The sequence below is a fragment of the Pipra filicauda genome, unplaced genomic scaffold (assembly GCF_003945595.2).
Source record: "Pipra filicauda isolate LSUMZ 115617 unplaced genomic scaffold, ASM394559v2 scaffold151_size3305965_pilon, whole genome shotgun sequence".
In the NCBI taxonomy this organism is placed as follows: Eukaryota; Metazoa; Chordata; class Aves; order Passeriformes; family Pipridae; genus Pipra; species Pipra filicauda.
The window spans coordinates 1,574,467-1,590,163 of record NW_024104007.1 but is presented as its reverse complement, the minus strand read 5'-3'; the positions used below and the strand labels follow the sequence as shown (position 1 = coordinate 1,590,163).

The window sequence follows — 15,697 nt, the reverse complement described above, 5'->3', positions numbered from 1 at the left end:
CTCATTCCACTTACTTGCTCATCTGGGTGAGTTATTTTGGTAGACTGTTTTTAACGTGGAGCAGCTCTTTGATCCAGGCCACAGTGCTGGAAGGAAGAGAAAGACTGTTGCTTTAATGGGAGAGCTGACACAGGCCAGATTAACAAGGAAGTGAGTCTGTGGCCTCTGAATGCCCAGCACTAACCCGTGTGCCTGTCCTGCAGGTGGGGAGCTGGGGCTGGGGGTAAGTGTGGTAACTCTGATGTGGCAAGAGACATGTCAGAGTTAGGCTGGGCTCTGGTTTGCATTTCCTTGTGATGGTTCAACCATTTGTGCTTCTGCTAAAGGAAAATTGCTCTAATTTTTGGGCCTACGTCTGAACCAACCATGACTTTTCAGTGGTGTTCTAGGAATGTAAGTTAACTTTGCTTTTGAGTTCCAGTCAGTCAAATTAGCCTTAAAATGTTGTATTTCAAGCCTCCTCATTTTTTCCTGTGTCTTTGTAGCTTAAAAGCTGTCTGTGTATATATCATAGTGTCACATAATAATGGAATGGTTTGGGTTTGAAGGGAACCTTAAAGATCATCTAGTTCCAAATCCCCTGCCATGGGCTGGGACACCACCCACTAGATTAGGTTGTATATGTTGTGTATTTATATGGCTGTATACATTAAAAAATTTTCCCTGGTGGGACAGAAGTGGATTCACAGTTTAAAAAACATAGATAAAAATAATCCAAGCAAAATTCTTGGATTTGCTTTTGAGTTCTCTGTAGTGCAGAGCTCACCATTGTGTTTTAGTTGATGTGGGGTACAGGAATAGATTTACTTCTCAGTAAACATATGTCCTTCTGCTGGGGTGGCTGAGTGCTGGCCAGGCTTGCAGGGACAGACAGCAGAGCATTTAGTGCCCATGGCAAGACCTGGCTGCTTCACCAGTGAGCTGCAGAAATGATGCTTCAGCACTTAAACATTAAGCCAGCTGTTCCCTTTACTGCTGGCTTGGGTGTAAAGTGCTCTTGCTGTTTTACATAGTGGTCTGGCAGTATGAGGAAAGTGAGCTGGAGTGGGATCTGAGCCTGGCTGCTTTTGCTGTCGACTCTCCAGGGTGTTGGACAGCCCCTGCCCTCTGCAAGAGATAACGGCAGCAAGCTCTGCCCTTGTGGGGTTTGGAGAGGGGAACTGATTAAGATGCCGATCAGTTCTTCCCCTTGGCCTCTCCCTTTATATAAACTGTTACTCTTGGATCCCCCTGCACAGATTTAAAAAAACACAGAAAATACAGGCCAGAAGGCACCAAAAAGAATGAAGGATGGGGGAAGGGAAAGGGGGAAAAAGATGCCAAGAACAGCATAAAAGACAAAAGAGGAAAATGCAGCAGGGAATTGGTGATTGGCTGGAAAAGAGCAATGAGTAGGGGAAGTCTGTCTTCATAGTCTCCATTTTAAAAAGTTTTAAGTCTGTAACTGCTCAGGCAGGAGGGGATGAATGTGTGATCACGGGCTGAGATGTGAGTGTGTGGCACCTTTGGCAGGAGCACCGTGGTTGGTCTCGTCATTCCCAGATGCAGAAGTCACAAGGTGGAGAAGACTTGTGTCTCTGCCTGGGAGCTTGTACCACTTCTGGGCTTTGGCGCTGAAAAATGGCATTTGTGGTAGTTAGTGTGTTTCTGGGTGAATATTGGTCAGTTGATCATTGATAGTTACTAGTTTCATCAGTAAAAAATAGCTTTTTTGATCCTGTTCAGAGCAGCTGTCCTCTCACCCCTCAGTCATGGCAGCAGGGTTGTGAGCTCAAAAAAGAACGACAAGAAAACTCTTCAGATCAGAAAGGCTTTCTTTATTGCTGGACTGTTTTTGTACTACCTGCTTAAAAATATATATATATTGCAGGGAGGATTTCCGGAAAGAATGGAGAGATTAACTGTTTTTCTGATGCTTCAAGTTTAAGTTAATAAGTTTCCATGTCTGTTAGATGAGTGGTCTTAAAGGTATAACATTTAACTGGATATGAAATATGTGAATGTGGTTAGGTTAGATCCTCTGTGGGCTGTGAGGTGAAACAATAGCATTTGTTTCACTGTGGATGTGCTCTCAGGAAAGCAGCAGGGTTGGTGGTTTGGGGGTATTTTTTCCGAAGTGGAAATTTAATTTATAAAAAATATGTTCAATATCTAATAAAAGTTTTGTGAGAGACGACTGACTGCAGGAAAAGCTTTTCTCATAATTCATTCCCATATATCATTAAGCACACAAATTTGAAATTCTGTTCCTGTGACGGGGTAATTGTTCTGCGACTGCCGTGTGACGGCGGCTGAGGCAGGAGGGCTGTCGGGTCTCAGTCAGCTGCTGCAGGACGCATGTAGCACCTGAAGCTTGAGTCTCAGTGTGAGGAAATAGGCTCAGGCTCTTAATAAAGATGGGTTTGTAGTTCTGCACGGCGTTAAGGCCTGATCTTGTAGGAAAATCTCCTTCTGCCTACAGCAACGGGGATGAGCCCAATGCAGTGAGTGCAAACCAGCTGGAGCTGCTCCCAGCTCTTAATTTGCTTTGCTTTGTTAGAGGGTCCTGTTTTCCATAGACAGGAGTGAGGAAATAGCTGATGAGTTTGTACATCCCTGCTTTTGACCTTGCATAGCCACAGTAGTAGAGTATGTGGAATTTCTTTGTTTTCATTAAATCGTACCTTTTTCCTCTCTGCCTTTCATTTGCACCCATTTGGGCTTTGTCTCTCTACACTTTTTATAGTCTAAGTATGAGGAGCTGGCCAGTGGGCACTTTGCAGAGCCAAGGCTGTGTGCCCTGGCACTGCCAGGCAGCCTGGCGCCGGCCGGCAATGCTTCCCACCATCCCTCGTCAGCAGGAATGAATGTTTCTGGGAAGACGGGGCCTTGCTCTGCATGGTGTGGTGTGTTTGCTTTCTCTGAGGAACTAGCAGGCTGGAAACTTGGCTTTGGCTGGAGAGGACCCCTTAACCTTGTCTTGGCAGAAGGAAATAATAAAGTGACAGACTTCATTTATCTTTATGCTGTATGTGTGGCCTCATGTGGTCTGTACACCATCAGACTAAATCCTGGTGTCGATTTGGCACTTTGAAGGAATAGGCTGTAATTTTCAAGGTGGCTTCAGATCCAATAAAATAAAAACCATTTTCACTGAAATACAAGCATATACGTCATGTGTTTTGTGACCTTATTTCGTCAGTAAGTGCAATCAATTTTGCCCTGTCCTTACGTGTTGTTTTTGTGGAATATTTCTGCTGTGACGGCACACGATGATGCTGCCGGAAGTGAGCGGGGGGGAACGGGAGCCCTCGGCAGCCATGGGGGGTGCATGCTGTGGGATGGGAGCATGGCGGGGAGGGCTGGCATTGCACAAAGAAGTCCCTTCTCTGGAGCAGTGAGGTTGGCAACAGCTTAAAACTGCCACGATAACCTCCCAACCTGCTCCAGAGGGAGGCTCCTAGCCCCATATTAATAAAACTCGCAGTGTTACCTGCTCGTGCGGCCCCACGGACTGTGCTCATGCCTTGGTGCATGGTGTGTTCATTTGCACACCATCAATCCTCGTACTTCATCCTACACTGCTGCTGCTGCTGCTGCAGCATTTTCACATCCACTTCTCTTCCCTCCCCGATCTCTACTGCACTTCGTCTCCCTGGCGCCGCTGCCGCTCCCCTCCCAGTTACCCACTTTTAATGACTGTACTCTTCACACCCCTCGGTAAATCAGTTATTTTCCCTTCCAGATGGGTTCGTGTCCCCTCTGATCAGCTAATCAGTTATATTCTGGCACAGTTGTGCAGTGGCTTTTTTGATGCTAAGCTACCACCTTCCTTCCCTTCGCACTCCTTGCAGCTCCCAAAGTGGCACAGGCACTGCTCATCAGTTTGGGCTGTAAAGTATTTCTACCCCATTGGATCCCTGTGAGGATCTGCAGGAGCTTTCTGTGGCTCCTGTTGGGTTTAATCCCTCTCTGGAGAGCAGCAGTCAATCCCACTGTTTCTGATACCTGGGCTCAGGTTTGTTGCTTAAGAGTTTTTGTAGCTGAAAAAGCATCTCCCAACTCTTTTCAGGGTTTGTTGTGCTCTAGCCCCAAAGTATTCCTTGAATACTGGGAGTACTTAGCATCTGGTGCTGTGCTGAATAGGTGGAAGGGTTCTTTGTTTCAACTCTTTTGGCTATGAAATCGTGTGATGAAGGGATATTTGCTGCATGGGACCAGAGCACCAAGTGCCTTCTATTATATCTGCTCTGGAGGATTTCCTGGGAAGTGTTCAGCCTCCATTTCTGTCTGTAAGGAAATCCTCTTATCTGGGCAGAGCAATAAATAGTACTGCCTCCTGTAATAGAAACAGAAAAACACATTCTTCATGTGGCTGTTTTTAAAAATGTGGGGTTTAAAATATATCGGCTGGAATGATTCTTCTGTAATAAATCCCCATAATAGTGTGCTGTGTATACATTTAACTAGCTGCACAGAGGTAGGGAGTGGGGGAGACGGTGTGTTAAAAGAGGGTTTAGTGTGCATTTAGTAATGACAAGAACAGTAAATAATCCTACAGGTTTACAAACCTAATCCCCAGTGTCTGATTGTAGCCCTCGTGTCTACTGGAGTCACTTGGAAAGACATTAAAAGGCTGTAAAGAGAGGGCTTTGGGGGAGAGTTTATTTTTAAATATTTGGGGAGGTGGCTGGGGTGATTGATGGTTTTAAGTGTTATGAATGGGGCTGATTCAGTACCTTGATGGAAAGCTCTAGAAGTGCCTGTCCTCTTCTGCTTGCTACAGAGATGTTGGGTGAGGATGGAGTATGCTGGTCCTCGCTGTCTTGCTTTGCACTCTTCCTGATGGTCCTTTCATTTAACAACTGGATTTGTAGGGGAGGGTGGGAGGGGTGTTGTTTTTAATGCCCAACTTATTTTTTTGCCTGTGCCCTGCAGTAAAGTGGTTGTTTTCCTTAACAGAAGAAATCTGTGATGTCTCAGAGCTGTGCCACGTGATGCTACTGCTTTTAAATAAGCTTTTAAGAGGCTGGACCAGATGCTGGCCACATCTGTGTTTTCATTTCATCGAATGTTTCATTTTGACCCTTTTATTAAAAGAGAAAATGATCATTTAGAAATTGTTTTGAGAAGTTTAGCAGCTGGGAAGATTTTTCTGGTATATAAAAAAGCAAGGGGTTTAGTTTCCATGCCCTGCAGTGAGCTGGTATAGCATCAAGCAGACGGATTTTTGTGACAGGTAGGGTCTACTCCTGTTGGAAACGATTGCCATGGAAATTTTCTTATCAAAATTGATGTGTTATGTTTTGAATTGGCGTTCTGTAACAAAACAAATTTTTTTTCCTCAGCTAAAGCATTAAACTAAGGATTTGAAGGCACCTTCTCTTCTGAAAAACCCATTTAATGAATGCCTATCGCTTTGGCAGGACAAAGGACAACTTGCAGGCAGAGGGATATCCTGCAATTACTCCCTCCGCTGCTGTTATGGGGTCTAAGAAATGCTTATTACATGTAACTTCTGGATTCTTCTCTACAGTTTACCAGTTGGAGAATGAGTTTTCCATCCCTGTTGCTAATTGATGCAATGAGAAAAACTAGCACCTATTTCGGTAACAAGTTATATTTGAAATGACAAGTGAAATTGTTCATGGTGCCTGAAATTACATCATTTTCAGTCTGGCATGTTAGGGCTGTGTAAGGGAACAGACACCTACTGTACTGTGACACATTAAATTTTAAACCTCTGATCCAAAAATATAGCAGGGTATAGGAAGAGCAAGGTGTATAATGATGAAAAGCAGTGGCAGCTTGATTTCAGTGGGATATATAAGATGCTTTGGCAGTTTTTATAACAAATAATATTGAGATCAATTTTATGTGAAGTTGAGCAGTTCTGTCACCACTTCCAAATTTTGGTTTTCTAACCTATGATTTTCAGAACTTAATAATGATTTTCAAGGTTGGCTCCCTTTTTCTTTGTCCCTAATTCCAAGCCTGTGCAGAGGGTGTGGACAGCTCAGTTTACCTGGTGCAACGAATATGGAAGAAAAATAAATCCTGTATTTGCGCAGGTAAACCAAACTGAAAATTGGGATCTCAGCTCCGGCAGGAGAGATGTGCAGTGCTATTTTCCAGAATACCCTGCACTCCTGTGGGTGATTCCTCTCCACGCTTTGCATGATTATGCTTTTCAAAAAAAAAATTCCAGTGAATTATATTAAAAGGTAGCAAACCACAGGTGTGTATTTTGTCACCTTGCTTTTCCTTTCTGTCCTTCCAAGCCAGGGAGTGCTTGGCCATGTCCTGTGGTTGCATCCCAGCCTGGCTGGTAGTGGGGTGCCTGCATGAGGAGCTGCTGGCACTGCTGCAGAAAGTTCTGCTCTTACTGCACTATATAGAGATCAGACCAGAAGAAAAGCATGTGTACTGATCAATTAGATAGTTGTTATAAAATCTTTTACACTTTTAAGGTATTTTGGGGGAAAGAGGTTGTAAAGTAAATCTGGTGCCTGGGACTAACGTGCAATTAATTTCTAAGTATAACAGCGATGAGAAATGTTCCTTAAGGCCTTTTTGGTCATATTAGCACCACATTATCTGAATTGGTAAAGTTGGTATTGCATTTATGAGACAATCTTAGGAAAAAAATCCAAGTGTAGTGTTATGGAGGGCTGGAGCACCTTTCCTGTGAGAAAAGGCTAAGAGAATTAAGATTGTTCAGCCTGGAGGAGAAGGCTTCAGGTGAGCTAAATGCGGCCTTTTCAGTACCTAAAGAGAGCTGGAGAGGGACTTTTTACAAGGGCCTGGAGTGACAGGACAATGAGGCATGGTTTTAAACTGATAGAGGTTTGAGATTGGATATTAGAAAGAAATTCTTTACTTTGAGGGTAGTGAAACACTGGAACAGGTTGCCCAAAGGAGCTGTGGATGCCCCATCCCTGGAAGTGTTCAAGGCCAGGCTGGATGGGGCTTTGACCAGCCTAGTCTAGTGGAAGGTGTCCCTGCCCATGGCAAGGGTTTGGAATGAGATGGTCTTCCAACCCAACCCATTCTATGATTTTATCATTCTATGATTCTATGCTGTTCCTTGTGACTTGGCATTTTTTTGGAGGTAAAACCCATTTTGCTTATGACTTGGTGTGGAAAGTTTAAAACTTTCTGTTGGTTGTTTAAGGTGGATTTTGAAAAGACATTTGTAAGCACTCAGTGTCTGATACCAGTCAGTGTCTGTTGAGTTGAGCATCCAGACCCTTTGCACCACCTCAGGAAGCTCAGCCTCTATCCCTAATGAGGTGTTTTGGTTGGATTCACAACCCTGTGATTTCATGTACTTCAGGCAACTGGTTTAAACTCCTGAGTTTTACCAAGCAGAGCATTGTTTGCATCTTCTGGGAGTGCTTGTATTTCCAACCTTTGCTTGTTTTACTGTTTGGTTGCCATTGGCTGCTGTTGGATCAAAGAACTGCTGCTGCCATCCCCCTCCACTGGTCCAGAGCTGTGCAGGAGCACCAGGCTGGGGATTCAAACCATTCAAAGATCTTGGTTTGTGGGAAGGCACATCACCAGTACTGGGGAGTGGGAATTGTGAAGATGTCAAGCTGATCTGCACCATTTTGGTTTTAATTTGTTATTGCAGATTGTTGAAACTTAATTTGTTTACCTTTTTTTTTTCTGCAAGTAAACTGGTTAGGTCATCTCTTGTTTGATCTTTGTAAGATGTAATGGAGATGACCAAGAAGATTGTTTCATTCCCCAGCATAAGTCTTTGTTGAATAATTTGTTTTCTTCTCTACCTGGATACATTAATAGTGTATTACTACAGTACTCTAATGTGATGTGGGAAATCAGGTTTTGCTGCTGTACACTGTGCCAGTCCCAAATTAGGCCTCAGTTCTGTGCTGTTATGCTTTTTAATGGACAGAATATTTAAAAATTTGTTTTCAGAAGTCTTAATAACTACCAAACTACCAAAATTGCAGTGAAATTGTAATTACAGAAAGTGGAGAAGAAAGCCATCATGTGACTGTCGGCATGATGTGTTATTCAGTGGTCAGTGCTGCTTCTCTGAAAACAGAAGATATTTTCTAAGTCATAATTTACGGAAAAATTACTGACCTATAGGCTCTGACAGAGAAATTCTTGTTATGTTGAAAGAAAAATGGTCATCTTTTAAAATGGTTTCCTCAGCTTCCTTCTGAACATTTGTAGCTGTAAATTAAAATGGGGGGAAAAAAGATGACTGGAAGTCTCTGGCAGATTTTTAGCACTGAAGAAGACTGTGCTGATTCCCGAATTCCAAATTAATTCAGTGTGGTGAATTTGTGCTTTCGTGTACCTCCATGCTGAAAATACTCAGCAACACATTAAACCTCCTGGATGAAGGTGGAAGGATGCAAACCTCTGAAGGACAATCCTGGAGTGTTACATTACTATAGAAAACTTGAGTTGTGATGAATTTTGAGCAAACACGTGGCTGATTAAAATGTGTTCTTTTCTGTAGGTGAGAATACAGGAGATGGCGAATTAGATCTGAGTGGGATCGATGACAGTGAAATAGATCGGGTAAGGTGCCCTCTTGTCCCGAGTGTCTCCGCGTCTGGATGTCTGGGAAAGACAAAATGGTTCTTACCTGGTTTATCCTCTCCCTTCAGCTGCCTCTTCTCTCTGATCTGTAGAGGGGTTTGAGCGATTTCAGTGATCTGAGAGCAAAACTGATGCTCATGCAAACGCATGAATTTGTTGTTCCTTGCCCAAGTTATATATAAATACACATATGTGGGACTGCTGCTGCTGCTTGCTCTTAGCATTCTGGAATAATTAAGTTTTAGAATGTCTTTTATTCTAAAGGAGGACTTTTAAAAGTTTGGTGTAGCTCTAAATTCATTATTTAATTAGATATATTTAAGAAGATTATTAGATAGCTATATTTAATGAGATTATTTAATAAGATATATTCAGCATAGGAGGCTGCCATGGAAACCAAACTGTAAAACCAGCATGTACAGCTTCTGTGTCCTTCCAAAGATTTCTCTAATGTTTTCTGGATATATTATTATTTGTGTGGCAGCAAAAAACACCCGTTACCATTTAGCCTGAGCAGGACAGACACATGACTGTGGAAAATGGCTTGTTGGATGCCACAGAGCAGGTCAGTGCTTGGACACATGACAGTCCAGCTCTCCTGATGCTGAGCCTAACGCCCTCTCCAGCCACCACTCTGGTTTACAGTGTCATTGGAACAGATAATGGCAATGCTAAAAACTCCTTTTGGGGTGCAAAGTCACTGAGAGTGATGAGGTTGCACAAGGGTTACTGGTCTCTAAAACGTTGCTGGTGATGAATTGACTGTAGCTGTGAAGTGGGGCTTGCTGGGTTGGGCTTCAGTGTCTCATGATTGGAGTGGATGCGGAATGGAGGGAGTGGGAATGCTAAAGTTTTCCACTATAGCCAGTCCATAATTTAAACAATCACAGGGGAAGAACAAGCACATTTTCTCCTCTTCCTAGGCTCTGTGATGAGGTCATAACTCTGCTTTTATGACTTCATGTTCATTTCTATGGCAATAGACTGTAATACTGTGAGCCCAAGATTATGAACTCTCTGAAAGCCTAAGCAGGATGAATAACTGAGCTAGGAAGAAGTGGGTTTTACTATTATGGTCCACTTTTAATAGAAGCAGATGAAAGAGTAAAAATATTGGTCTTATAAACCAGGACTTGCACAGCCATTTGCTCGCCTTGTTTGCCCTCCCTTGTTTGCAGGAAGGACTCCTGCCTGCATTAGTTTAATTTGACTAGAGTTATTTTTCTTGTGAAATCCTAGATGTACATTTTACTTGGAGAAAATCTCAAATGTTCAGGCCCAAAAGATGGAGAAATCTCGAATTGTTTTCTTGCACTTAAACATCGTTTTACAAGTCTTGGGTGCACTGCTTAAAATTAAAGTGTCTTGTTCATGACGGATGGCCTAATTTGTCTTTGTTCTGCAGAAACTCTTCACTCCCAAACAGCATTGACTTTTGTTTCATTGATATTTGAGCTAAATACTGGGTTAACTTTTACATTTAAGTAATTTACAATTAAGTAATTGCTACCTATCTCTTTATTTATTTCTGTGATTCATCTGAATAGTCCTAGATGCATTTTACAGCTCCATTCTCACTAATGATGTTACTGAGACTAAGTGGAGTTAACTGCAAATAAGCCTGGATGTGGTTACTGAACCCAACTCTCTAAAATCTAGAGGACTAACGCTCCAGCAATCTAAGCTGGTTTCCTTCACACAGATGTGGCCATTGAACTAATAATCTCAGTAACTCTGCCTAAACCTTGGCAGAAACCTACCCAGAAGACACATGTTTCTGTTTTGGTCGCACAGGGCAATGGTTCCCACTCTGTTTTGAATTACAGACCACCATCAACACACAGAATTACTTGCAGACAACCATATTGTCATAATAACCTCTCGTATCATCTGAAAAAGATCATAAACCCGGGATCGTTTTTGGTTAATTACAGACCACGTACAATGAGTCCTGGATGGTTTTTGGTCACCCCGTCATAGTTTGGAAACCAAGCACTGTTTTTTGAAAACAGGTTGTTGCTTTTGCCAGCTTTAGAAGTTACCAGAACTGCTCTCTGATTGTCACATCTCACTCATGTTTTCTTTTATTAATGTATTTTTTAAAATGGAATATGAATTGACCTTGCCAGTCGTTTTTCAGTTCAGTTTTGCTTTATGGTTTTCGATTTGATTTCTGAAAGTAGATAAACTTGTTTTGTCTTTTAGTATATACTTAACGAAGCAGAAGCTCAGATAAAAGCAGAGCTGTGGATGAAAGAAAATGCAGATTATTTGAAGGAACAAAAAGGTAAGTATGTAGGACTGAAATTCTCCTTTTGGCTGGTGTTGCTGAAATATGCAGTCTGTATAATCTTCATGCTGGTTACCCTTTTGTCGTCTTTCAGAAAAGGAAGCAAGAATAGCAAAAGAGAAAGAACTTGGGATTTATAAGGAACACAAGGTATTAAACTGTGCGTTAATTGTGTCTGTTTGAAAATGTTCTGGAAATTCATGACATCTGCTGATCAGCTCCCTGTAGGATTATGGGCATACTGGTACAGGTCACCACTGAACGAGCAAAAGCTATTGTATCTCTAGCTGTTATTGAATTACAAAGCTATATTTTTTCAGGTGGTGAGTAAAACACTTTCTCGCCCAAAATTTTGTTTTTAAATTGCTATTATGAGAAAATTCTGTGCATGTCAAAGTCAGAGCTAGCTCTTTGCATTTATGATTGCTGTTCTAATTGCTTGCTTATTAAAATACAGGTCTTAAGACATGCCTAATTTTTTTTTTAACCTGTGCATGGGGAATTTGTTTGTACTTGCCATAACTTCAGTGGCTTTCTTTGCTCTTACAATAATGATTTCTTTATGAAGAACTGAACAGATCCTTGTTGCAGTCACTTGAAGGAGTATTTTGTTCTACCTTTCATAAAGAATGCGACAGTTATGTTAACAAATGGCATGTCCTGTCTCCATGTTTAGCAGTTTAAACAGCCTAATTGGCCGTATATTCACGATTTACAACATTAGTATTTTGTGTAATTGAGCAAGTGACAAGTCAAATCGTCCACATGCAGCTAAAATCCATGTTAGTTTTTAGTGCATATATCCTCTATCTTTTTTTCCGACTAATGCGAAAGACAGAGTTTCCTGCTTCCCTTAGGTATTTCAACAATAAAAACAAAACCAGACAATGAAACAGTGTTTTATACTTCAGAGTTTCTCATTCATCCTGAGCTCACGCAGACGTGGCAGTCTACCAGCAATTTTCAAAATTGTATAACTCGTTGGCACCGCCAAGTAGCCCAAACACCCACTTTTTTGTTCGGACAACACAGGAGTTTTTCTCTAACCCTGTATTGTTTCTGACAGCTCGAGTAGAACTTGATTAATGTGGTGCTTTCCAGTTTCAAGGTAGCACTTGACCCATGTAGGTAAACAGAGGGGCTATTATCCATTAAAAAATAAATCTCCTGCAGAGCTTGGTGTTAAAACCTTCCTTTGAAAAGGAAAACGCCAAATGAGAAACAGAGATTCTGGGGTGGTTTTTTTTTTTTTTTTGTACCTACCCAGGCATGGGACATGGCTGGAAATGTTCTCTGGTGTCATTTCTCGTTGCCTGGCTCTGTGCAGCGTCAGCCCCCGCAGCCCGTGCCTGGGAAAGGCACTTGTCGGTGACGTTGCCGCAGTGCCCGTGTGTCTGCAGCCTTCTGCTTCCCTATCCGTCGGTGTTAATGCCAGTCCATGCTTAGAAAGCTGCTGCTCATGTTCTTGGCCTTTTCCAGGGAGGAGGAGGAGTTGGGTAGATGCTTTCCCACGCCGCTTTCAGACTTGATATAAACCAGTGTTGCAGCTTCGATGCAGAGTTGTCAGTGCTTAGGGGAGTCGTGACCCAGCTTCACTCTAAAGGCAGTTTTAGCAGGGGAAATTCTTTATTTCCATGCTGGGTAATGCTATCAGGGTCCCTATTCCTGTAACAGGAGTTCACTCCTCCCCCCCTTTTTTTTTTTCCATGCATGAGAAATGGCCCATCCTCCTTCTCTGGCAGCATTGCAGATACTAAGTAAAGAATTTGTAATACACTGGGCATTTGGCAAAAAAGCAAACATTTATCTCTCAGAGAAAAGAAATGCTTTGGTCCCGTTGAGTGGCAGGAGAGGGAGTGCTGGCTTAGCCTGGGCATGTCACCTGCATCCCCACCTCAGCAGCACCTGAGCCAGGACTGCTGCCCTGTAACTCGCCCCTCTGCTTCATGGAAACTTTGTTTGTATCTACATCACTAATTTTATATTTTAATTAAGCCAAAGAAATCTGCAAAGAAGCGGGAGCCAATTCAAGCCAGCACAGCAGGAGAGGCAATTGAAAAGATGTTAGAACAGAAGAAAATCTCAAGTAAAATTAATTATAATGTGCTAAGGGACCTGAACAGCAAAGGAAGTAACACAACAAAGAAAGAGGATGACAACACTGATGACAGCCCCAACACCAAGAAGCTGTCAAGAAGAAAATCTATTGCCAATAGGAATATAGCCAACCCTGTTAACAGTGTGGGAAAAAGGTACTGCAATCGTTCATTTATATCTCTGTCTGTGAGACTGTCTATGTATCTTTCTGAGCCAGACAATGTAGGGACTGAAACATTTGTTTGAGGCTGAAATAATGTTGGGGCTCTGTTTTTATTTATTTTGCCTGCAGTGTCATGGCGACACCTTATTTATAGTTCAGCTTTCAGAGGTCTGCTTTGGTGTGGAGTTAATCATCCTGAAGCCAAAAAAAAAAAAAAATCAATGGAAATTCATAAATGTGAATCATTAAGTCAGGGACACCTTTTCTTCATAAAATCCTGACATTTGCTGTCCTTCCTTTAAGTTGTCTGTATCAGCTGACGCAACACTAAATGTTCGAAAGCTTTGGCTTTTTGCTTGATTTGAAAAATACAGTTCCCATCTGTTTTGACAGCTAGCTGCTTTGATTAGCTTTTATTTTAGGTTTTTTCCAAACTTTTGGTGTTAATTGATGACACAAATATAAAGCTTTACAGTAAATATGCTTGTTGGTTTTCTGGTCTCTATTCAAAATATTTTATAGTGCCATGAAAGCTCCTGTTTTAATGAGTAAAATATTCAGCTTGCTGGGCAGATTTATAGTGTGCTGTAAAGTGTATAAGGAGATTGATGTGTCCAATCTTCAATATTCAACTATTTTATCTGTCCTAAGTTTATGAAATCACGTTGATCTTCATTCAAATCATTTTGATGTATAGTAATTTCTTACTTAGATGTTACTTATTTATTTACTGCCTAAAAGATAACATTTTTTTTTGCTTCCAGAATTATAGGCCAAACCCCACAAGGAAATTTTGGTATTTAATTCTGAAATATAAATTGATGTCTTTGCACTGTAGTTCAGATTTAGGCACTTGTTGCAAATGGGTAAAGGACCAGGAAGGGCAGGAGGGCAATCACCTCTAAGGTGTGAGAAATAAAGAAAGGATGGGATACGTGGGATACCTGAAAACATGAAACTGGGAAGGATTGTAAATGTAAGTCTCTCAGAAGCTAAGCAAAATAAGGATTAGTGAACCTAACCCCTTGTTTTGACTTCACAGCAAGGCCAGAGATACAGGCTTCAGTTTTGGCTGAGAAGCCAAATGCCAAAGCCACTGGCCCCACTGTCACCAGGATACAGGTTTTTGCAGTGTATCAGACATATTTTCTTCTTTATTCTCTGTTTTTGTCTTCATCCTTATTCAACTTCTCACTCTCAATATCAATAGCTTTGCTTTCCAGTTCTTGTCACACTGTGGATTTTAGTCTCTACAGTTGCTGCTCAGTGGTGGTGTATGATCCAAGCATGTAAGTTTTCCGCTAGTCAAGGACAGGGAAGATGCATCGGAGATTAACTTAACAGCATTTAGCTTATGCTTTATTTTCAGTTTACAGGTATTAATGAGTGGTATTTCTGGCATTTCTAGGAAACTATGGCTAATTCTGTTGTCAGAAATGCAGTGCTGGATGGGAAATAGGGGCTGGGCAGGATCCTGGTTGCATTTCAGAGCTCAGCAGTGACATCCATCTCGAGCTGCTTTGCTGCATCCCAACCTTGTCACTTCTGAGGTTTACAGAAATGCTGGGCCCCTGGAAATCCTGTTGAAGTCAGCATGTTAAACTCTTAACAGGTGTTAAACTCCTTGGAAAATCATGCCATAAATATTTAATTTAACAGTGGTGCAACTTGAAAAGGTTTCTAAATAAATACAAATCAGTATTTTCCAAAAGCAGCTAATAAAACGTGTTTATTTTTCCTCTTGAGAGCCTAAAGTACGTCCTTAAGATGCATAACAGAGTTTCCTGATGATGATTAGCAGATCTCGGATACAATGAATTTTGCAGCAGAACACTTCAGAGGAGGTTGAGCGTATATGCAGATAAGTGAGTTAAGAAGATTTTGCACTCCTGAAGTAGGCAGTGTTCATGCTTAAATGTTATCAAGGACTTGGCAAACATTAGTTTGGGGTTTTTTTACAATTAAAGATTTATTACATACTTTTGATTTTTTTTGCTAGTAGTCTAAATGCCATGCCTTTTAAATGGCATGCATAAATTTGCGTGTTCTGCATTGTTCTTATGTGCTGAGCTTTCATCACCTTTGTTCAGCATTGTTCCTCTGAGAAGTGAATGGCTAAATATTTTCCCCGGGATACAAAAATCATGGTAATTTATGTGCAATTAATAATAATAAAACCCCTGAACATTGATCATTAGAATAATGAGTGAAGTACCTGATGTATATTTTTCCACGAGCCATTTACAGAGAAAAAAATCAGATGGTTTGGGTTGGAAGGGACCTTAAAGATCATCTCTAGTTTTGATGTGTAGTGATTGCCAGTCCTGCGTGTTTACCTTTATATATCTTAAATATTTAGTAAGCTGCATTGACTGCACTAGCACCATATGAATAACAGGCTTTGAGCTGGTCATTCAGTTTATCAGAGTTGTAGTCTGATTTTAAGGAGTTCTTGTTTTAGTCCTGATCACAGTTAGAAGGTGACAGTACAAGGAGTACCAAGTTACAGGATAGGAAAAGAATACTCATTCTTGGTGATGAAAGCAGCACTTCTGTAAAGGTATAAAATTAGGAAAGTGTATTTT

General features: G+C 41.4%; 1 protein-coding gene across 1 annotated transcript in view; it reads left to right on the top strand.

The window, feature by feature from the left end:
- The window catches only part of BRF1 (BRF1 RNA polymerase III transcription initiation factor subunit), a 171,004-nt gene that overhangs the window by 114,361 nt on the left and 40,946 nt on the right, over nucleotides 1–15,697 (top strand). The window contains exons 12-15 of the mRNA XM_027716641.2: nucleotides 8,480–8,541; nucleotides 10,768–10,849; nucleotides 10,947–11,002; nucleotides 12,848–13,104. Of these exons, the coding sequence (XP_027572442.1) occupies nucleotides 8,480–8,541; nucleotides 10,768–10,849; nucleotides 10,947–11,002; nucleotides 12,848–13,104 (457 nt within the window). The remainder of the gene's footprint in view (nucleotides 1–8,479; nucleotides 8,542–10,767; nucleotides 10,850–10,946; nucleotides 11,003–12,847; nucleotides 13,105–15,697) is intronic.